This window comes from Ceratotherium simum, chromosome 29, assembly GCF_057802395.1.
Source record: "Ceratotherium simum simum isolate JZ-2026a chromosome 29, ASM5780239v1, whole genome shotgun sequence".
In the NCBI taxonomy this organism is placed as follows: domain Eukaryota; kingdom Metazoa; phylum Chordata; class Mammalia; order Perissodactyla; family Rhinocerotidae; genus Ceratotherium; species Ceratotherium simum.
This window is the reverse complement of record NC_141928.1, coordinates 4,249,662-4,271,664: the sequence shown is the minus strand read 5'-3', so window position 1 is coordinate 4,271,664 and position 22,003 is coordinate 4,249,662. Positions and strand designations below refer to the sequence as shown.

At 45.2% G+C, this 22,003-nt stretch overlaps 1 protein-coding gene across 1 annotated transcript in view; it reads right to left on the bottom strand.

Annotated features, from left to right (window-relative positions):
* The window catches only part of LOC101407140 (ABO, alpha 1-3-N-acetylgalactosaminyltransferase and alpha 1-3-galactosyltransferase), a 29,439-nt gene extending 16,064 nt beyond the window's left edge, over positions 1-13,375 (bottom strand). The window contains exon 1 of the mRNA XM_014781968.2: positions 13,295-13,375. Coding sequence (XP_014637454.2) covers positions 13,295-13,307 — 13 coding nt within the window. The 5' untranslated portion in view covers positions 13,308-13,375. The remainder of the gene's footprint in view (positions 1-13,294) is intronic.
* Between the last annotated feature and the right edge of the window lie 8,628 nt (positions 13,376-22,003).

Sequence of the window (22,003 nt, the reverse complement as noted above, 5' to 3'; positions counted from 1 at the left end):
TAAATAAAAATGAAAAAAAAAAGAAATAAGAAGATATAATTTTAGATATAGAGATTTAAAGTTATTTCAGAATTGCTATGCCATTCTTTTTGCCAACAAATTTGAAAATCAATATGAAATAGAAGATTTTCCAAGAAAATATAAACGATCAAAATTGACTGAAGAAGTAGAAACTTGAATAAATTACAATAGAAGAAACTGTATGTACCATGGAAGGAAACAGAAAAGCTCATCAAACATTTACCGCTGTTGGGGAAGAGGGAGAATCCCCCTCCACCCTTTCTCTTAAGGTTCTTATGGCTGGTCAAATAATTTAAAAAGTCAGGTTAGCAGGAGAAAATCAAACAAAGTTTAATAACACGCATACATGGGAGAAACTCAGGAAAAACTGAGTAACTCGCCAAAATGGAGGAGCTTCTCATCTTAAATACTATCTCCAGGTAAAGACAAAGGAGGATGTTGGGGGTGGGGGTTTGGGATTTCAGAGGGGAGGAAGGCAATTCACATGGCCATGGAAAAGCTAATGTTTGAGAATGGGGCCCAAGAGACAGAATTTTGATAAGATGGGCTTGTTGGTGCCTTTCTTATCACACCTGTTTTACATTATACTGTAGTTATCTCATGGTATTAGCTCCTTCCTGGAACAGGCCTTCTATCTTAAATTCTTTTAGGCAGTTAGGTAGAAGGCCAAAGTTTCTTTCAGAGTCTTTTGTTCTGAAAAATAATCAAGGCAGGAGCCCACCTGGTGGCATAGCGGTTAAGTTCATGTGCTCTGCTTCAGTGGCCTGGGGTTCGCCAGTTGGGATCCTGGGCAGGGACCTACACAACACTTATCAAGCCATGCCGTGGCAGGCATCCCACATATAAAGTAGAGGAAGATTGGCACGGATGTTAGCCTAGGGCCAATCTTCCTCATCAAAAAGAGGAGGATTGGCAACAGATGTTAGCTCAAGGCTAATCTTCCTCACCAAAAAATAATAATAACAATCAAGGCAAAGAGAAATATTTTGGGGTGACCAATTCTGATCCCCCACACTGCCATAAATTACACTAAGTTCCACAGATTTTATGAGTAAAAACAAAGTTCAAGATTATTCATATATCCCAGAACATAGAAAATAATGAGGAGGGGGCTGGCCCAGTGGCGCAGTGGTTAAATCCGCACGCTCTGCTGCGGTGGCCCGAGGGTTAGCAGGTTCGAATCCCCAGCATGCTCACTGACGCACAACTTGTCAAGCCATGCTGTGGGGGCGTCCCATATAAAGTAGAGGAAGATGGGCACGGATGTTAGCCCAGGGCCAATCTTCCTCGGCAAAAGGAGGAGGATTGGCGTCAGATGTTAGCTCAGACTGATCTTCCTCACACACACACAAAAAAATGGATAGCTAAATATTGCTTCATGGGAACCTATGATATTATGTTGGTAAATGTCATCAACATAGGTGTTTTAAAATTATATAACATTACTAAAATTCCGATCTGTCCTGGTTATCAGTCATAATTCTGGTTATTATTTTAAAATGTTGTATGTCACAGAATTAACCAAATTTCTTTGTCAGTTGCCATTTTGGGGTCTTGTTCGCAGACAGTTGTTTTACTCTGATGCTTTTGCAAAATATGTTTCATCTTCAGAGAAATTCATGGAAAGGACTCTGACACTCTAGAATACAGGTTTCTGGTAAACTTTCAGATTATAAAACTGAACGGGGTAAGAAGTTACAGAATTCTAACTGAGAAACGGATGACTTCGTGAAACTGCTAACAGAAGATCAAGAATTGCTATCATGGGACTAAATGAACTGATAAAGATAATTATAATTTATGTAACTTTTTGTTTAAAATATTGCTGATTTTTTTAATGTTTTGTTTTTTTCAGGTTTAAGGAAAAGTTTTTTCTTTTGTCTTAGGGAATCATGACATATAGCAATTTGTAAGCAGAATTGAAGCACTTATTTTTTTCTCCCTACCTGATCCCTCCAGAATTTGGAAAGTCTTAGTAAGTGAACATTCTTACTTCATGGCAATATAATTGTTTGCATAAGTTCAAAAAAATCTGTTCACCTTATAACAGGACACAATTGGAAACATTACTTATATTACCAAAGCTTTGCCTGGAGCATCATATTTAAAAATATATATACAGGCTTGGATATGACCAGACAGCTTTTGAGGAATAAAGATTGGACTTTATGGTATAAATCCACTTGGAAATATTGGCCTGGTACCTTATTTACAGCATTCCCACATAGCAACCTTATGGATAAGTAAGGAAGGTCACTTATCTGGCAGGTGCCTGGAACCTCAATATTTTGGAGAACCACAAAAGAAGAGAGGAATTCACCCAAATCTGTAGGTATGACAGGAAAGTCTGATGATGAGTCCTTGGCTTGGCTTTCCTGACCTCGAGAGGCCTTTAAAGTTCAATCTGAGATTCCTTATAAAAAGTTCCAGCAAAGCAGATTTAAAAGAGCCTCCATAATCAATTGCTATTCTTGCTGTACTTATGTAAATAATTGGGCCAAGTTTATTAAAACTAGACTTTTTTTACAAACCAATGAGTCTTAATTTGACTATCTTTGGTAAAAATGAGGGTGATTTTAGAAAGAAAAATTATGTTTCAATAGAAACTACAATACATATTTGTGGATGTTGGATTCTGGTTCTGTTAATTGTCTTTGAGGTTTTTATCTGTTTACTGGGCTGGATCATGAATTCTTCTAGTCTCCTGAAATATCTGGCTACAAATCTCCAAACTAACATTTTCCATTTTTTCCATCATTTTCATTTGGAATACTTGGGAACTGAATCTGCCCTTTTCCCTGAAGCCTTACAAACTGAAGCTGGAGGACTTGATATAAACTTAAGAGAGATTCATGTCTGTTACTATGTAAGCCACTCAGAAAGATACCTGAATACCCGATGACATCATCAGAGACATTTCAAACTGCAAAAGATGCTTTGAGTCTGACATCTAGAAATCTTTTTGACTGGCTGCCCCCTGTCCTCAGAAACTGGTTTATTATTTGCTCCAACCATTAACCTTGTTTTTTTCTTTTTGTTTCTCTAAAAATGCTTCTTATTAAATACCTGGTTACTTGCTTACACAATATAGGCCTAATTTTGGGAGCCCACCTACATCATCGCCTTACTAAGAGACTGATTCAATGAAATAAAACAACCTATGTCCCTTATCAGCAGGTATCCACAGAGGTACCAGGTCCAGACTGGTTTTCAGGACTGTTTTCTTGGATTTCCCAAGGGATTAAGTCTATTTTTCAGGGACTGTTAAAATTTGGGTTGTCTATTCTTCTTATCCTTCTGGTCAGATACTTATGTATCTTTAGATGTTGTTCCAAAACTGTTAAACAAGGTACAAAAGTTCTAATAATACAAAATGCCAACCTGAAGCTGGGAACAAAAAAATATTTCCAAATGAGTGCTAAACAGTCTCATTCCTCTAACCCAGATCTATGCCCCAATTCAGCATGAAGTAGCTAGATCGATTGTTGCCCCTAATCCCTCAAGATTGAGGAATGAACATACAGTAGGGGGGGAATTGATGCCGGCCTTGATATCAGTTCCCCTATGTTGAATCCAGCATATATGGGGTTAAAAACCAAAAACCACTTATTCCCCTTCCCTGCTTCTTTAGGGTCCATTCACATGTAGATATTGGTTGTTTTAGCCTCTGTATACCTGAATTCCACAAGGCAAATGGAGGTAATAAATTGTTACACACTGAAGTTCTGGCTAGTTACTAGTTCTTGAGGTTTGTTACAGGGAAACTGATATCAAGAAGCTAAAGCTTCTCAGACCTCAACTCCTTGGCTTCCTGGCCCGAGAATCCACCATCCACCATGGAGACAGAGACGGTTGAAGGACACCCACCTGCAATTCCCTTATCTCGCCTCCTCCTCCCTGCCAGCAGCCTCACAAGGCCAAATGCAGGCTGATGGGAAAGCACTGACTAGTCGGCAAGGCCACAGGCTCCCCCTCCCTACAAGCAGCCACATTCCTCACCACCTTTAAAACCCCTTGCCTCCCATCTTTCAGGGAGATGGGACAAATTTGAGAGCTCTTGTCGCCCGGCTGACATCACCTGAAATAAAAACTTTTTCCTTGCCATAAGCCTGGCGTTCCAGTTTTTATTTGGCCCCTCTTGTGTGGCAGGTAAAGAACCTGGGTATGTATCTGGTAACACCAGTGTGAGGGCTTATGATGCCAAACCAGCACAGGTCATATCCTTTGACTAAAAAACAGTAAATCTAGAAAGGAACAATTAAAGGATTGCAACAACAAATAAACAAAATGAACCACACCAAAAAAAGGAAAAAATTACTCTTCTAAATAACTTTGGGTCAAAGAGGAAACACAACCAGACTAGTTACAAATAAGTGACAATGACAACACTGGACACAGAAGCTTGAGGGGTGGCCCAGGACACCAAGCCCCTTCTCCATGGTGCAATGACATAGTGACACCATGGGAAGTAGTCATGCCTGAGGAGGTCGCGGGAGTAGGCCACACTGCGGGACCACCCGGAGAATGGTACAGACCCCCTGAGTGGATGTCTTGTGTGGAAATACAGAGGGAACCCAAAGAAGAGTGGTTTGGGGGACAGTATAAATCCAAACCTTCAGGCAGGAGAACTTCTGGGGACCAGCCAACCTGTGTACACATTTCTACCACCTTGCCAGCATTGCTGAATGGAGGAAACCAAGGAGAGGGCCAAGGAGAAGCTCCCACTCCTGTGCCCTAAATGAGCTGGCCTGGGATGACCTAGATCCAGACCGCAGATTGGTCTCCCTGTTTACCATGACCCCGAGAGCTGGACAGGTCTCAAAGGGGAATGAAAAGAGAAAGTCAACAGGGCTATTAGAAAGGAAAAAATGAAAGTATTATTATTATTAACCACTGATGTGATTATCTATCTAGAAATTTCAAGAGAAGTAATTGGGAAAAAAAAAACCCAGCTAAGACTTATAAAAGATTTTAATAATTTAGCCAGATGCATGATATATAAGCTGTACAATGATAACAGCTTTCTTATACACTATATGCCAGCAATAACTAATTAACAAATGTAATAGCAGGAATCAGCTAACTACAGCCTGTGGGCCAAATCTGTTTCCCTGCCTGTTTTTTGACATAAATTCTTATTTGAATGCAGCTGTACTCACTTGTTTGTGGATTGTTTATGGGCTGCATGGCACTATAGTGGCAGAGTTGAATAACTGTGACAGGGACTGCATGACCCACAAGCCCTAGAACATTTCCTATTTGGCCCTTCACAGAAAACGTTTGCTGACTCCTGGTAATAGGAATAAAACAAACATTCACAATAGCCATAAAAACCATTAAATGCCTAGAAATGAACTTACTAACCATATGTAATGTGTATAAAAGAAAACTAGGAGGTTCTGCTTTTAGTCATGGAGGAGAAGCTCATAGCTGACCCACTCTTCTGCATTTAATAACTGTAAACTTTTGGCCAAAAGAAAAAAAGAAAAATAAACGCATCCAGGTTGGAAAGGAAAAAGCAGATTTGTCTTTATTCCCATACAACATGTTCATCCACGTAGAAAATCTAAGGGAATCTACAAAAAAGTCTGCTTGAACTAATAAGTGAGTTGGTGAGTTTAGCAAAGCTGCAGGAGACAAGATCAATATACAAAAATCAATTGTTATTTCTCTGTACTAACAACCAACAAACAGAAATGGAAATTAATAAAACAACACCATCTAGAATAGTACAAAAAGTATGAAATACTTTGTCAAATAACTCTAACCAAAAAATGTGCAAAACCTGTTCAGGGAAAACTATAAGACATTGCTAAGAGAAATTAAAACAGGCTTTAAAAATGGTGAGATCTACCATGATTGTGGATCAGAAGACTTAATATCATTCAGCTGTCAAACCTCCCCAAGTTAATTTATAGATTCAGTATAATTCTAATCAAAATCCCAGCAGGTTTTTTTGGAGAAATTGACAAACTGAGCTCTAAAATTCATATGGAAATGCTAAGGACCTATAGTAGCCAAAATAACTTTGAAAAATATAAATAAATTTGAAAGACTACCTAATTTTAAGTCCTGTCCTATTAGAAAGTTAGCGAAATCAAGGAAGACAAACCAACCAATGGGACAGAGCAGAGTCCAGAAATAGACACACACACACAATCGATTAATTTTTTGACAAAGCACAAAAGCAATTCAGTGGAGAGAGAAGAGTCTCTTCAGCAATGACGCCCGAAGAAATGGCTAGCCACACACAAAAATAATGAACTTCATTTCATACATAAAAATTAACTGAAATGAGTCAAAGAAAAATAAAAGAGCTAAAACTATAAAACATTTAGAAGAAAACAGAATACGACTTTTATGGCCTTGGATTAGGCAAAGATTTCTTAGATACAACACCAAAAGCAATATTCACAAAAGAAAAAATTCGTAAATTGGACTTGATCAAAATTAATAACTTCTGTTCTTTGAATGACACAGTTAAGAGAATAAAAAGAGAAGCCAGGCTAGGAAAAAATTATTTCCAAATCACATATCTAACAAAGGAGCTGTATCTCAAAACTCACTTACACGAAAACAAACTCCACCAAAAAAAAAAAAAAAATATATATATATATATATATATATGCAGAAGATTTGAACACATACTTCACTAAAGAAGATATGAAGATGGTAAAAAAGTTCACAGAAAATGTCCAACATCATTAGTCATTAGGGAAATGTACATTAAAATCACAATCAGATACCGTTACATATCTACTAGAATTAAAAAGACTGACCATGTCAAATGTTGGTGAGGATGTGGAGCAGCCAGAACTCTCACACGCTTGTGGTGGGAATGTAGGATTGTACCACCACTTCGAAAAACAGTTTGGCATTTCCTACCATACGACCCAGTCATTCCCAGAGAAACAGAAGCATGTCCACGTGAAGACTTGTACACACATGTTCACAGCCGCTTTGTCGTAGCCCAAAACTGGAAACAACCCAAATATGCCTCAACAGATGAATGCATAAACAAATTGAGGTGTGTCTAAACAGCAGCAAAAAGAATGAACTATGGATACACTCAACAGCATAGAGGAATCTCAAAATAATTATGTACGATTCCTTTTGTATGAAACTCTAGAGTGCAAACTAGTCTGTGGTGACCAAAAGCAGACCAACGGTGGCCCTGTACGGCACGGGTGGAGGAGGGTGGGATGGACTGCAGAAGGGCGGGAGGAAACCTTTGGAGGTGGTGGATATGTTCATCTTGATTGTGGCAATGGCTTCACGGCTGTACACAAATGTTAAAATATATCCAACAATATACATTAACTATGTGTAGTTTATTGTATGTCAATTACTCCTGAAGCTGCTTAGAGAAAAAAAGCCACAGTGAGATACGTCTTCTCACCATGAGACGGCGATAGTAGCAAGAGCGTGACTAGACGCTCTCCAGGGGAGACTGAGGAGTGGGCGCTCAAACCTTGGTGTGGAGCATGCGTTCTCGGGGCAGAGGCAGAAGTAGGGAGGGGGAGGGAGCGATATCATCCCTAAGAAGGTGACAATTGGGGGTGTGAAAAAAAATCTTAGATATTAACAATTTGTGGCCTTCCAAAGCTTAACCTTACTCAACAAAGTCTTATGCCTTAGTATTTAATATTTCTCTTTTGAGACTATTTAAATTCAGTCTAATTTTTCTCCTTACTGTGCCGTAATTGGCGGGGGAGGAAAGCTGAGAAACACTGCTGTAGGGAGTAGAAAAGGATAGAACCCCCTATGAAGGGGATCTGGCAGTATCTACCCAGAGCCAGACTCACTTAGCACCTGACCTGGCAAACCCACTTCTGGGATCTACACTGCAGACACCTGCCCACGTGTGAAATGACAGATGGAGAAGGCTGGTCACAAAGGCTTTGTTTGTAAGAGAAAAGACTGGAAACAATGCTGGTATTCACCAATAGGGGGCTGATTCACTGGAGGGTGGTGTCCAGCACAGGGGGGGTCTGCTGCTGTGAAAAAAGACTGGGGCTGCTCTTGGGACACATGGGTTATGTTTAAAGCAAAGTCCAGAACGGTACAAATAATATTCTACCTTTTGTATGAGAAAGGAGGTGAGAGGATATTTAATCATTTTTGCTTATATTTACATAATAAACCTAAAAGTCTGCACTAGAAATGAATAAAAATGGTTATCTCTGGGAGCTGGGACTGCGAAAGAGGCCGGCAGGGACTGAGTGGAAGTGATGCTTCTCAGTGTATAACTGGAAGCATCCTTTTTATTTTGGAACCACATAAGTGTACTACCTATTCAAAAATAATAAAATTAAATAAAAATATAAGTAAACCAGAATAAAATATAGAGAGATATTTTTAAATCTTGAACAGTGGAAAGCCTTTCTAAGTTTGACAAAAGATTTTGTTTTTAAAGGATGTTTTTAAGCCCCAAATGAAGACAAATAAATATGACCCAACAAAGATGAAAATTTTATGCATGGTTAAAAAAAAAAAAAAATGAAAAGAAACAAATTGGAAAAAAAAAGGTTTGCAACTTATATCACGGAAAGCCCTGATTCCCTTAATAATGGCTCCTACAATATAATAAATAAGAGCAGCAGTTGAATTTTTTAAAAGGGCAAAGGATATGAGGCAACAATTCATGTTAAAAGGCATTCAGCCTCATTATAGTAAGAGCAATGCAAATAAAGATTATACCGAGACGCCAGTGTCCACCTGTTAGACGAGCAGTGGGTGCTGGCCGAGCCCTGCCCAGGTAAGGTGCGTGCTGGACGAGGTGAGCAGGGAGGAAGGGCCGTGATCAGAGCAGGACGGAAACAAGAGGAATGCAACAGAGTGTCATGTCTATACTTCATTCACATTTTTCTTGTGACATCTCCCCCCCCAGCTCCCTCCCAGTTCTCACCTCCCCTTTAGAGAAAAAGGCACCTTTAATACTTCCTTTCCCTCCCACTCCAAGTCCAATTCACCAGCATACCACGTCTGCTCTGCCTTCAAAATGTGTCCCCAGTGCAGCTGCAGTGGAATAAAAGTATGGCAATTCCTCAAAAATTAAACATAGATTTAACATATGACCCAGCAATTCTACATATGGCTATATACCCAAAAAAGGTAAAAGCAGAGACTCAAACAGATATTGGCACACCTGTGTTCATAGCAGTATTATTCACAAGAGCCAAAAAGTGGAAGCAACCCAAGAGTCCATCAATGGATGAATGGATAAAGAAAAAATACACACCATGGAATATTATTCGGCCTTTAAGAAGATGGAAATTCCAAAACATGGTACAACATGGATGGACTTCAAGGACATTATGCCAAGTGAAATACGCCAGTCACAGAAGGACAATTCCTGTAGGATTCCACTCATATGAGGTCCCTAGAGGAGTCAAACCCACAGAGACAGGAAGTGAGATGGTGGTGCCAGGGGCTGGGGGAGGGGATGGGGTGAGTGTTTCATGGGGACAGAGTTTCAGTTTGGGAAGATGAGAGTCCTGCAGACGGATGGTGGGGATGGCTGCACAGCGATGTGAATGTGCTTAATGCCACAGAACTGTGCACTTAAAAATGGTAAATTTTTTGTTATGTGTATTTTACCAGAATAATAATTAAAAAAAAAAAGGATGGGCAGACAAATGGGATGGGCCTGGAGGCTCATGTCCTCTTCCTGAGGGGACTCAGTGGCCTGAGCTAGCTGATGGGAGCACAGGCTGAAGGTGGCCGCTGTCCAACAAGGCCGCTTCCTGACTGCAGGGTGCCCCCCTTGCTCCCATCTCCAGCATGTGGGGCAGCTGGCGTCAGAAGTCAGCCTTCCCCTGATCCACCGGGCAGGGTGCTGAGAGCTGGGCTAGCTTGTGTCAACTCAACTATACCTGACTATTGTTCTGCTTGTCAGTTTCCCACTGCCCTGTGTGGTATCCACCCGGCCCAGGGGGCACAGTTGGTATATTCTCACATTTCTCTTGTTCCCTCTCTGGACAGTGCCTGGCACATAGTAGGAGCTCAGCAGACAGCTGTGGGTCGAATCCTTTCAGCCCACGCCTTGTAGATCAGGGCTGGGGGTTGGTCTGGGTTCTGGAACTTTCCAGCTGACTTTTTGAGCCCCCCCACTTCTCGCACGCTTCTGAAACAGAGCGAGCTGACCCAGGTGAGCCCGCAAGTCCCATCAGCTCACTGTTTCGGTTGTCGACGTGCAAGGAGCTCAGGATGCAAAAGGTGTGAGGCAAGCACATCCTGGACCGGGAAGCGAGCCCAGGAAGGGAGGGAGCGCTGAGGCAGGCTGGACAGGGGCCAGCAGGCCAGACACACAGGGGAGAGAGGCAGGAGTGGCGCGGCAGGAGGGCAGGGTCAGGGGAAGGGACCGTGGAAACAGCGTCAGCAGGAACCCGCTGGGAGTCCGAGGATCCGGGGCGTGTGGGGGGAGCAGAGGCCACCCCCAGACAGAGCGGGGGCTGGAGCGCCAGGCCCTGGGGAGTGGTCTGGAAGGCACCTGGGCAGGACGGGAAATGGTGCCAAAGTGGTGTTTGACGGTGAGACGCGAGCATGGGTGGGGGGTGGGGGTTCCGGCTGGGTCTGGGAGGAGGTTTCTAAGGCTGCACTTTCTTGGCAGGCTCCTAAAGGCTGCTCTGCATATGAAAACACACACCCAAATGTGTCCCTGGGCTGCTGCTGACAGATGAGATCAAAAGAACAGAGAACATTTGATTAGTTACTAATCAGGGAAGCAATTTAAAACAGCAATTTTTTTTTTTATATCCAAGATCCAAAGTTTCTCAGGCATTCTCTATGCCTCCCTGAATGTTTTCCCTGAAAACATCTGCTTAGTGTCAGGGGAGGGGGAGGGACTAAAGGGCTTTGCAGAGGAGAGCACAGGGGTAATCCTTGCACGACGCGATGCATCATCACAGGAGGTCAGGCTGGGGAGGGACTTTCCTCGGAAGAAGGAACAATTTTGCCCAAGGTCATGTAGAATTCACGGCAATGTTAGGGCCCAAACCCAGGTCCGGGGTGACCCCCCGCCCAGTTTGCATTTGACCAATGGAGCCCCCAGGACACGGGACTAAAGTGCTAAAACCAGGGCGAGCCTAGGCAAACTGGGATGGATCAGTCACCCTACCAGGCCTTTGGAGCTGGGTTGTCACTGCCTGGTCTCTAAACAGAGGGGCAGCTTTGCGGGGGGGGGGGGGGGGGGGCGGGATGGCCAAGTCTGTGGCTTCCAGCCTTGTCTCCTTTGGGACGCTTGGCATCAGAACCAACACACACCCCTGGCGGACCCTACCAACTCATAACTGTCCTTGGAGCCATGGTCACCACCTTCCAGGGGATGAGGAAAGCCCGAGTCTCAGGGGCACACTGGGGGTGCTGTGCCCTCATGGGAGTGCCTGGGTTCTGTTCACTGTTTCTCGTGCCTGGTGGGTTGTGAGGTTCGGCTGGCTCTGTGAGTCAATAGCCTTTCCCACCACTCACCACTCACCACCCACGACCCACGCAAGGGCCTCTCTGTTTCCGTCATGAAGAGCAGATGATCAGAGCACAGGAATTTAGGAAACCAGGGCAAAACTGAACCAAAAACACCCCCAGCACCTTCCTCCCAGCCTGTTTGGGGACAAGATTTCTTCAGGGAGCCCTGCCCCAGGCCCAGCCCAAGCCAGGCCAGTCTGGTGGCCTGCTATCAAGGAAAGAGAATTTTGATGACTAAACATCAGAAAAAGAAGTGGCCACTGCCTCTGGTTCTCTCTTCCAGGGAGACCTATGCCCTCCGCCGGGCACCCAGTGGCTCCCCGGTGCCTGGGTCTTGCCCGGGCTGAGCCCTGACTCCCTGAAGGACCACCGAATCCCCTTTCCCCTCTGCCCCCTCCTCACAGGCTCCGGCAGGGCCCCCACAGCCAGGCCCTGTCCCAGGAGCCAGGAGAGAAAGGAGAGAGGAATCTATTCTGTTGTTGCCTCACTAGACCCGCCCAGCCACTTCCTCCTGCTCTCAGGGGGGTGGGCTGAGCAGAGGACGGGAAAAGCCTGGAGCCCCCAAAGCTCCTGCCTTCCTTCTCCGGTCGAGGAAGGCCAGACTCCAGGGGCTGAGGTTGACCCCAGCTGTGGGTGGTGCCCAGGGAGTCAGGCCCACAGAGCCAGGTTCACATCTGTTAAGCTGGGCACACACTTCAGACTGCCATTCTAGAAGGTTCATTGAGGCCACACTGCGTGCCAGGCCCTTGCAAAGGCCACAGATGAGAAGGCGAATGAGCAGTGCCTGGTCCTGCGCGCAGGAGATACACGGAGGCGAGGGCCCCATCTTTACCCGCTGGGTCACTCTGAGGAGGGGCAGCTGGCTGCGGGGTGGCCCTGGGCAGGAACTCTGAGCAGGCTGACCAGCCACTCCGCCATTCTGCTGTGCACACTGCAGGCCTTACTGCACTGGGCCCTCCGCGGAAAGGGGCCCATTAATGCCCCTTCTGTCCAGGTTCTGTGGCCTCCAGACGCCGGGCACTCCACTTGCCTGCAGAGCTCCACAGCCTGTCTCGTTCCCTCCCCTCCTCTCTCCCTTCCTCCCCTCTGCCCTCCAACCCCAGCCTCACAGTGTGACCTTGGGCCAGCTACCAGGCAGGATTGATGACATCCGGGACCCAGCCAGTGTCCACAGGAGACTCCTTTCCACTTGGCTCACTTCCTCCTTCTCTCCCTTCTTCCTCCCTGACCCCTGAAACCCCACAGCAGGTGCCCTGGGTCCCCACTTCCTCCAGGCATTGGCTGTATCAAAGCTCCCCTGAGGGGCCCCGGACCCTCTCTAGCACAGGCAGGCTTCATAACAGGAGGAAATCTCCTCATTGACCACTGGCTCTGCCCTCTGGGGCCCAGACAAGCAGAGAAAAGAAAAGAGCGAGGCCGGGAGAGGGGACGGGGGAGGTGCTTCCACCTGCAGGAGGGCTGGGCAGGAGGGCTGGGCAGGAGGACTGGGCAGGAGGGCTGCGCAGGCAGCTTTACAGGTCAAGCCAGAACACCTCCCCCAAGGGTCTGCCCTCCACACTAACACCGCCCTGGCCACATCCTGTCTGTCTTACTTCCCTGGGCGCCATCATCCCTGCCCAAGACCACCGCCCACATGCACACAAACGCAGCTCCCCAGACCCTCTCTGCTCCCATTCCGCCCAGCTATCCTCGCCAAGGCTGGCTCTGGACCTCTGGCTCTAGTGCAGTGGGGAAGCCCCAGCCAGATGGTCAGATGGCCGTGGAGATACCCACAGCCCCATTCCTGGAGCCCTTGTCCCTCCCTGCTCACCTCTGGGGTCCATGGCTCCTCCGAGGACCCACAGGACAGGTGCCTGGAGGCAGAGGCCAGGGGTAGAGGTGGAGGTCAGCTTGGCAGAAGCTAAGCACAGCTCAGACCTCAGGATCAGAGCCAGGTAAATGCCCAGCCCCTGCCTAAGCCCCACCCCACCTTTCCCTTCTGGGTGGGAGGAGTCTCAGCAGGCTTCTGATTTGCCCACATCTGGCAGGGCAGCCAGCCAGCTCAGTTCGATGAGAGAAACCAGCCTTTTCAGCTCAGTGCCCGAGGCCAGCCGTCCCAGCCAGCGCGGGGGCAGTGTTTTACCCACATGTCAGATCATGGAGGGGCCAGTTGGTGGCTTCTCCGTGCTCTCAGGACAAGCCCTGCCCTGGTTACGGCCCCCAGGCCCTGGGGGGTTTGCCCCCTGCTCATGTCTCCAGGTTAGGCTGGTCCCTGCTCCCCACCTCTCCTCACTTGTCTCTCCAACATGGGGAGCTGCTGTTCTCACGACAGCTGGCACATCACCTACCCAACCACCAAAGAGCCCAGAAGTCATCGACACATTCCACGTCTTATCTTTTCTCTAGAGGAAAGTTCCTGGTTCCAGAGATTTCTGCCACGCTGGGATAAAGAGCTTAAATGAGGGCCTCAGTAGAGGCTGCTTCTGAGTGGCTGTCACCTGTGTCTTCAGGGGAGACCTATCTGGGGTACAGGCACATCCAAGAATCACACACAGCACACCCCAGAGGGAGAAAGAGGCAGAGGATGGCGACCTCTCTGCCCCTCTCTTCCAGCTCATGCTTCCTGTGCGGGCTCCCACCTGGCCGAGGGAGAGGGATGAGGGAACCAGGCGAAGCAGGGAGGAGCCTGAGGCCCTGATCAATGGCTCAGGGCCATCCCGCAATCTGGAGACTTTCTTCTCCCCTCCAGTCTCTGCTCTCTGCTCCCAACCTGCCTGGCTCCACCACTCGGTGCCAGCCACAGGGTTGGGAGAGAGGGCCCTTCCATGCAGCATCCCAGGGGCATGCCCTACCTGTGTCAGGGCAGGGGGAATGAGGGGAGGGGTCAGCGCCACGTCCACGGAGGCCCCTTGTCAGTGTCATATGGCAAGAGAAGCTGAGAAATCAGCTGTCACCCCTACCTCACACCATATACAAAACTTAACTCAAAATGGATCAGTGAGCTAAATATAAGAGCTTAAACTATAAAACTCTTAGAGGAAAACATAAGGGTTTCTTGACCTTAAACTTAGTGATGGCATCTTAGATATGACCCCCAAAGTACAAGCAACCAAAGAAAAAAAGATAAATGGGTCTTCATCTAAATTTTAAACTTTTATGCATCAAAGGACACTGTCAAGAGAGTGAAAAGACAACCTATAGAAGGGGAGAAGATATTCGCAAATCATAGATCTGATTAGGGTCTAGTATCCCGAAGATAAAAAGACCCCTACAACTCAACCAAAGACACCCAATTTAAAAATAGACAAAGGACTTGAATAGACGTGTCTCCAAAAAAGAGATACAAATAGCCAATAAGCACATGAAAAGATGCCCGACACCATTAGTCATCAAGGAGAAACAAATCAAAGTCACAATGAGATACCACTTCACACTCACTAGAATGGCTGTAATCCAAAAAATGGAAAATAAGTGCTGGTGAGGATATGGAGAAATCAGAACCCTCCTAACTTGCTGGTGGGAATGTAAAAGGGTGCAGCTGCTGTGGAAAACAGTCTGGCAGTTCCTCAAAAACATAAACACAGAATTACCATGTGACCCAGCAGTTCCACCTCTAGGTCTGTGCCCAAAGGAGTGAAAACAGGGGCCCAGACAAATACCTGTACCCGCACATTCATAGCAGCACTGTTCACAACAGCCAGAAGGTGGAAAGAGCCCAAATGCCCATCAATGCACGAATGGATAAACAAGGGTGGACCATCCATACAGTGGAATGTCCTTTAGCCAGAGAAAAGAGTGAAGGTCTGACACACGCTACAACACGGATGAACCTCAAAAACATCATGCTCAGTGAAAGAAATCAGGCACAGAGGCTAATATCATATAATTCTACTTATATGAAATATCCAGAATACGTAAATCCGTAGAGATGAGTAGATTGGTGGTTGCTGGGGGCCGAGGAGGAGGGAATGGGGCATGACTGTTTAATCCGTACTGGATCTTTTTGGGGGTGATGAAAATGTTCCAGAGCAAGATCAAAGTGAAGGCTGCACAACACTGTGAATGTACCAGAAGCTACTGAACTGTACACTTTAAAAGTATTAGTTTTATGTTATGTGAATTTTGTCTTAATAAATTAAAAAGAATCAGCTGTGTTGTATTTCTACCGCTGGCTCAGGATGAATGATAAAAGATATTTTCTTTTCCCCATCACCCCAGCAACCAGGTCTCCCAGTTCCTGAGGTCGGGTTCTCCTTGCCCAAGGGAACCGGGGGCTCTGATGGGCCTGGGCGTGAGGCAGAGGGCAGGTCCCCACTTGCAGGCCAAGCCTGAGACAGCTGGACGCCTGATGCGGATGCCTGCATGAGTACCTGTGGGGGCTGGACACTGAGACTGAGGAGCCCCCGGAGCCCCAGCCTGAGGTCAGGGCCAGGGACCACCATGTGGCACCATGTGGCTGAGAGAACAGTGGCGATGATGTGGCCAGGAAGGGAAGGAACGGAGCCCACTAACAGTAACACCTTAAAGTGGACCACGGTATCCAATGCCAGACACACAGGTGGGGCAGAGCCAGATCCAAGGGGAACCGAGGAAAATAGGGGTGACATTGCCCACGCCCAGCTGGCAAGGAGCCCATCCCACATCCAGAGTGGTTACAGCCGCGGTTCCGCTCTGGTTCTTTCCTCAAAACCGTCTTCCCCTCTGCTTTGTTGAGAGCCGTCCCCCCTCGCCCGCCTCCTCCACCCCTGACCCCCTGCCTCCCCTGCCCCCCATCATCTTCTCACTGCCTCTGCCCCAGGCCTGCAGGGCCCCTTTCCCAGGTCACTGTGGAGCTGTCCTCCCCACGTCCAGACATTTGTCAGCTTGACTGAGGACTTTGGCCCCTGCCTCCAGCTCGATTCTCGTCACCCAAGACCATTTCCGACTCAGTCAAGTAAAACAGGACTCGCTCCTTCCTCCCGGAACCTCTCAGGCCACCCGGGGCCCTGCTGCCAGATCACCTCGATGTGAAATCCCTTTGACCAGGCATAGCCCTCAGAGTCCAAACTCCTCGTGCCTCCTCCCTGCACGAGGCCCTCCCGGCTCCCGCCCACCTTCTCTGCCCTGCTGCTGTGGGTCCCCCCAGAGCAAAGTCCATGAGACCCCCAGGAAGCATTTGTCTCTCTCCTTCCCCCACACCTGCCTCGATACCCCTCACCCGCCACGACGCACCTCCAACTTGTTTCTCAGGCCTCTCCCTCGTGCGCTGCTCCCCTGGGCTCTGCCCCGACACCCCACACCCGTGTGGGGAGCCGTTCCTCAGTGCCCCCGTAGCACACTGGGCGCTGCCCCACAGAGGCCCTGACCACACCACTGAATGGAGCTTCGTGTCCCCTCTAGAATACAAGGACAGGGATGAGACATTTTGGCATGTGTCCCCACAGCTGGTACAGGACCTGGTGCACAAACATTCATTCACTCCACCACCATTTGTCGGTGGCGTGCTACGTGGCGGGCTCTGCTCTAGGCCCTGGGGAGACACGATGACAAAGGTAGACAGGGGCCCCCCTCACAGCAGTACCTCCCCAGACCCGCCCTGCCGGCCCAGACCAGGGCCACCTCACCTCCCACCCCGCATCTTGTCCTCTCCTGCCCTCTTGCTCCAGCACAGTCGCCTCAATTCACTCACCCACCAGAACCGTTAGTTTGATGCCCCACCCCAGCTGTCCAAATTCTCTGTCCTCCGTGAGGAGCACTGCTGGGGAGAATCAGCCAACTGGGTCACTTGGCTCTAGCATCAGCACAGGCGTCCACCCTCAACGGAGCCTCGCGGCGTGGTCACAGCCCCTCCCTTGTCCCTGCTCACTCTCCCTTAGTTCCCTTCATCTTTGCCCCTCACTTAGGCCCCAACTCTTTGTGCCCAAAGGATGACCTCCCCTTCTTGTGCTCAAGGGGCACCCTGGGGACTCCCCTCAACTTTCCGCCATGTCACCTCCACAAGCGCCCCAACCATCTGCAGCTCCAGCCATGGGACTAGATGCTCCCCATACCCGGCTCTAAGGGATTCCTCTCTCTGTGCTCCTACTGCCCCCTACTCCCAAATTTGCTCCCTCTCCTCGCCCGGGTTGGCATGGCCAAAGCCAGTACGTCTGCAATACCTCACTGCACCCATTTATTTGTTCGATTTTTTTTTCTTTTTTGCAGGGGAAGATTTGCCCTAAGCTAACATTTGTCGCCGATCTTCCTCCTTTTTTTTCTCCCCCACCCTCAAAGTCCCAGCACATAGTTGTGTATGGTTGTAAGTTCTTCTGGTTCTTCTACGCGAGCTGCTGCCGCAGAATAGCTACTGACACAAGTCATGTGGTTTCGCACCCAGGAACTGAACCCGGCCACTGAAGCTGAGTGCACCAAACTTTACTCGCTAGGCCATGAGGGCTGGCTCTTGTTTGATTTTTTTTTGTGAGGAAGATCAGCCCTGAGCTAACATCCATGCCGCTCGTTCTCTTTTTTTGCTGAGGAAGACTGGCCCTGGGCTAAGATCCGTGCCCATCTTCCTCCACTTTATATGGGACGCCGCCACAGCATGGCCTGACGAGTGGTGCATCAGTGTGCGCCCGGGATCCGAACCCGGGCCGCCAGCAGCAGAGCACATGCACTTAACCGCTACGCCACAGGGCCGGCCCCTGATTTTTCAATAAAGGAAATACTTGGACACAGCTTAAAAAGTCAACAAGGCCAATAACAATGAATAGTCAGCTCCTGACCCAAACCTTGATCCCTAAGTCCCACTCCCTGGAAACCACTTTCAACTTTGCTCCTGATTATTCTAGAATTTGCATCCATATTTTAATAACTTGCATCTATATCTTCCTTTTTCTTTATTTAGTATTTTTGAATAAGTAATTATTGTATGGTTCAAAATTCCAAAGGTGTACAGGGGAATATGCTGGTGTTCTTTGAGCTTTTCATGTTAGTCATGGTCCCCTGCCTTCCCCTGTTAAAGTTAGGGGTCATCTCTCTTCTACCCTCTCCATGTCTTTGGTCAGTATTTTCATTATTATGACAATGTAAATATTTTTTGCAGCTGAGACACACAAAGTACATTTCTTCCTAATACAACTATAGATTTCTTTTCATGGGTTAATAATTAATTTTTTCATATGTTTTGTTTTCTGTGCATTTATCACTAATTCATCCTAAACCTCATGGCCGAAAGTTTAAATTTCCTCTCAATCATCAAACCCACCAGGTAAACCAATCAGTAACACTTTGTTTTCTTGGAGGCATCCTTCTGGAAGCTTCTGTCCTCCTGCTCCAATCTGGGACTCTTGCCTCACCACCATCCCTGGAACCCTTGCTGCCCCTCTCCCGTGCTGGATCTGATTTCCTGGATCCCAGATAGAGTGGACCTTTGTCGTTACTTTTGGCGCCCCACATCTAACCCCCCTTCCTATGTTTAGAGAATTCCTCACGTAATATGCCAAACTCTGCCTTCAACTATAAAAGCTACAGACGTCAAAGACTCGCTCCCCCAAAGCCCCTGACAGATAGGCTATGGCCCCCTGCCTCAGGGTCTCCCAACCAGACCACCTGTCCCAGGTTTTGCACCAGCTGGTACCTACAGAACAAAGGTAATCATCTTTGCTTCTGGTTTCAACGGGAATACTTCTAGTGTTTCCCCATTAAACATGATGCTTCTTTGAAATTGAAATGGATAGGTTTTCTTTATAGTAGCTAAAACAAGACAAAAGTTCATTTCTTCCTCCTTAAAACAAGTTGAGGGGTAGGCAGTCTAGACTGGAACAGCATTCCAGGTATCTGAGTCCCGGGCTCCTCCGTCCCTGCATATGGCTTCCTTCTCAAAGGCAATAATGGCTGCTTGAGCTCCAGTTGTCACAACCACATTCCAGCTAGGAAGAAGAGCCAAAGAAGGGTGGGCCTCCCTCAATTTAAGAAAAATTCCCAGAAGTAACATTTCTGCTTATATCCCATTCACCAAAACCTGGTCATGTGATCAAATCTGACTGCAAGGGAGGCTAAGAAATGTAGTATATATCTAGGGTGACCACACACCCGGCTAAAAATTGGGGGTTTATTACCAAGGAAGAAGGGAAGAACGAATATTGAGAGTTAACTAGTAGTCTCTGCCACCCCATCTATTCCTATTTTCTGTTATAATTCCTATTATCATTTTTTTTCAAAAACCAAGAATGGAAATTAAAATTAATCCAAAGTCTTTTCAGCGTCTAGAGGCTGACATATTTTTTTGGCCTTAGCTCTATTAATATAATGAATTATATTGTACATTTCCTAATATCAAACCATCCTTGCCTTCCTGCAATAAATCCCAGTTGGTCATTTTATATTCTTCTTTTAATGGACTGCTGGATTTTGTTTGCTAATATTTTATTCTAAACTTTTGCATCGATATCCTTAAGTGCTATTTGTAGTTTTCTTTTTTATGTTATCTTTGTTGGGTGTTATTATCAATGTTATGATCAATTAATAAAAATAATTTAGAAGAAATACTTCTTTTTCTATTTTCTGAACAGTTTACATATCTTAAAACTCTCAGTTTTTTAAACTTTGGGTAGAATTCTGTGAAAAATCTGTACCTGGTAATTTTTTTTTCTTGATGTAGGGATAAATCTGAAATTTTTCTTTTATGAAAATCAGTGTGTTTTAAGCTTCTATCTCTTCTAGAAGCAGCTTTGCTGAGTCATATTTTCTAGGAAATTATCTATTTCATTCAGATTATCAAATCTTTTTGCCTAGAATTGAGCAAAGTAATTGCTTATGGTTTTCAAAATCTCGTTTGTATATCCTCGGTTGTTCCCCCATTATCATTTCTTATTTTGTATTTTTTTCTTTTTCTTGTTCTTTCTTTCCTTCTTCCTTTGCTAATAGTTTATAGTTTTAATTATTTCTAATTCATATCTCCTTTTATCTTTATGAAGTTCTTTTTTACTGCCTTCCTTTAGTTTATTTTGTTGTTATTTTACTTACATCTTGAATCAGATGTTTAATTTACTTATTTTTATTTCTTCATACAAATAATTAATCAATTAGCTTTTCTCCAAGTTCTGCCTTAGCTGCATCCCATTGACTCTGATATCACAATCATTTTGCTTTCCTCTAACTCAAAAGTTATTAAGAGAGAAATTTTTTAAATTCTTAGAGGGCAGCAGTTTTTCATTATTTTACTATTATTATTATTATTATTGTTATTATATACTGTAATTGGAGAATGTTGGAATGTTACCTGTAGTGTTTTTATATTGTTTAACTTATTAAGATGTATTTTATAGTGTAATAATGTTCACGGGCATTTCTGATTGTGAATGTCCCATGAGTGTTTGAAAGTTGTATTTCCTATTTTAAGTATATGTATCAGACCTAAAATAACTATTATGTTACTTTAGCTTTCTATATTATTTTGTGTCTCATTGATCTGACACGAGTAGATATAAGCAACTTGAAGCCTGTTCTATCAATTTCTCCTTGCACTTTACATGCTGATGCTATATTGTTTGGTGGATATATAATCACATCTACCATATCTCCACTGAGAATTTCACTTGTTGTTGTCATAAGATGCCCTTCTTTTTCTCAATTAAGGCTTTTCCCCCTGAAATCAGTGGTGACAGATATTAAGATCACATCCTTGGTGTTCTTGTTTGCACTCATTCAGTTTCTTTGTGAACCTTTTGATTGTGAGCCCATCTCCATCACATCTTTTTAAAGTGTGTTTTTATATATAGTACTAGTTCGGTGTTGCTTTGTGATCCAATTGGAAACTTTTTCTTTAATAAGGAAACTGAACAAATTTTTCAGTTATGGCTATGATGATACATTTGCTCTCAGTTCAATGAAGTTATTTGTATTTATTTTGCTTTTATAGCTTTGAAAGACCTTTCACCGTGTGGTTTGTATGTAAGTGTTTTTTTGATAATTTGGAAGATCTGGATTTTAATCCAGTGGAAAATTTTACAATGAAAATTTCATGTAATACCTTTTATTCTCTATTTACTTAAACAATTTATATTCACTCCCTGTGATGAATAATTACAAAATTAATTAATTTTCTCTTCTGTACTTCCCCCTGCCTTTCCCTCCTCACCTAACACATGTTGATTTTGTTATGCTTCTAAATATCTACATTGGTACTGTGAATGTATGCCTCCATTACATGAATTTTCAGCTTTATATGATATCACTTATTCATATCTATAAAGATGAAGAAATCCACTTACTTTAAGATCTCTCATTTTCTCTCCCCTTTCTTTTCTTGATTTTTTGTGAGAATTAAATAATTTCTATTTACGTTCTGGAACTATGGTCTTCACTCTTGTTTCTGACTTGATTTTAGACTTAAATATGGTCTTGTTACCACTGATCTTTTTGTCATCCTTTATCCACTTAAAGTATGGCTGCTGAGGTTTGTTCTCTAGCAGCTTCTTCGAGAAGAGTTAATGGGAACAAAATTCCTGAGTTTTTCTATATTCAAAACTGTCTGTTGTCTTAATACTTGAATGAGACTTTGGCTCAGTGTAAAATTCTT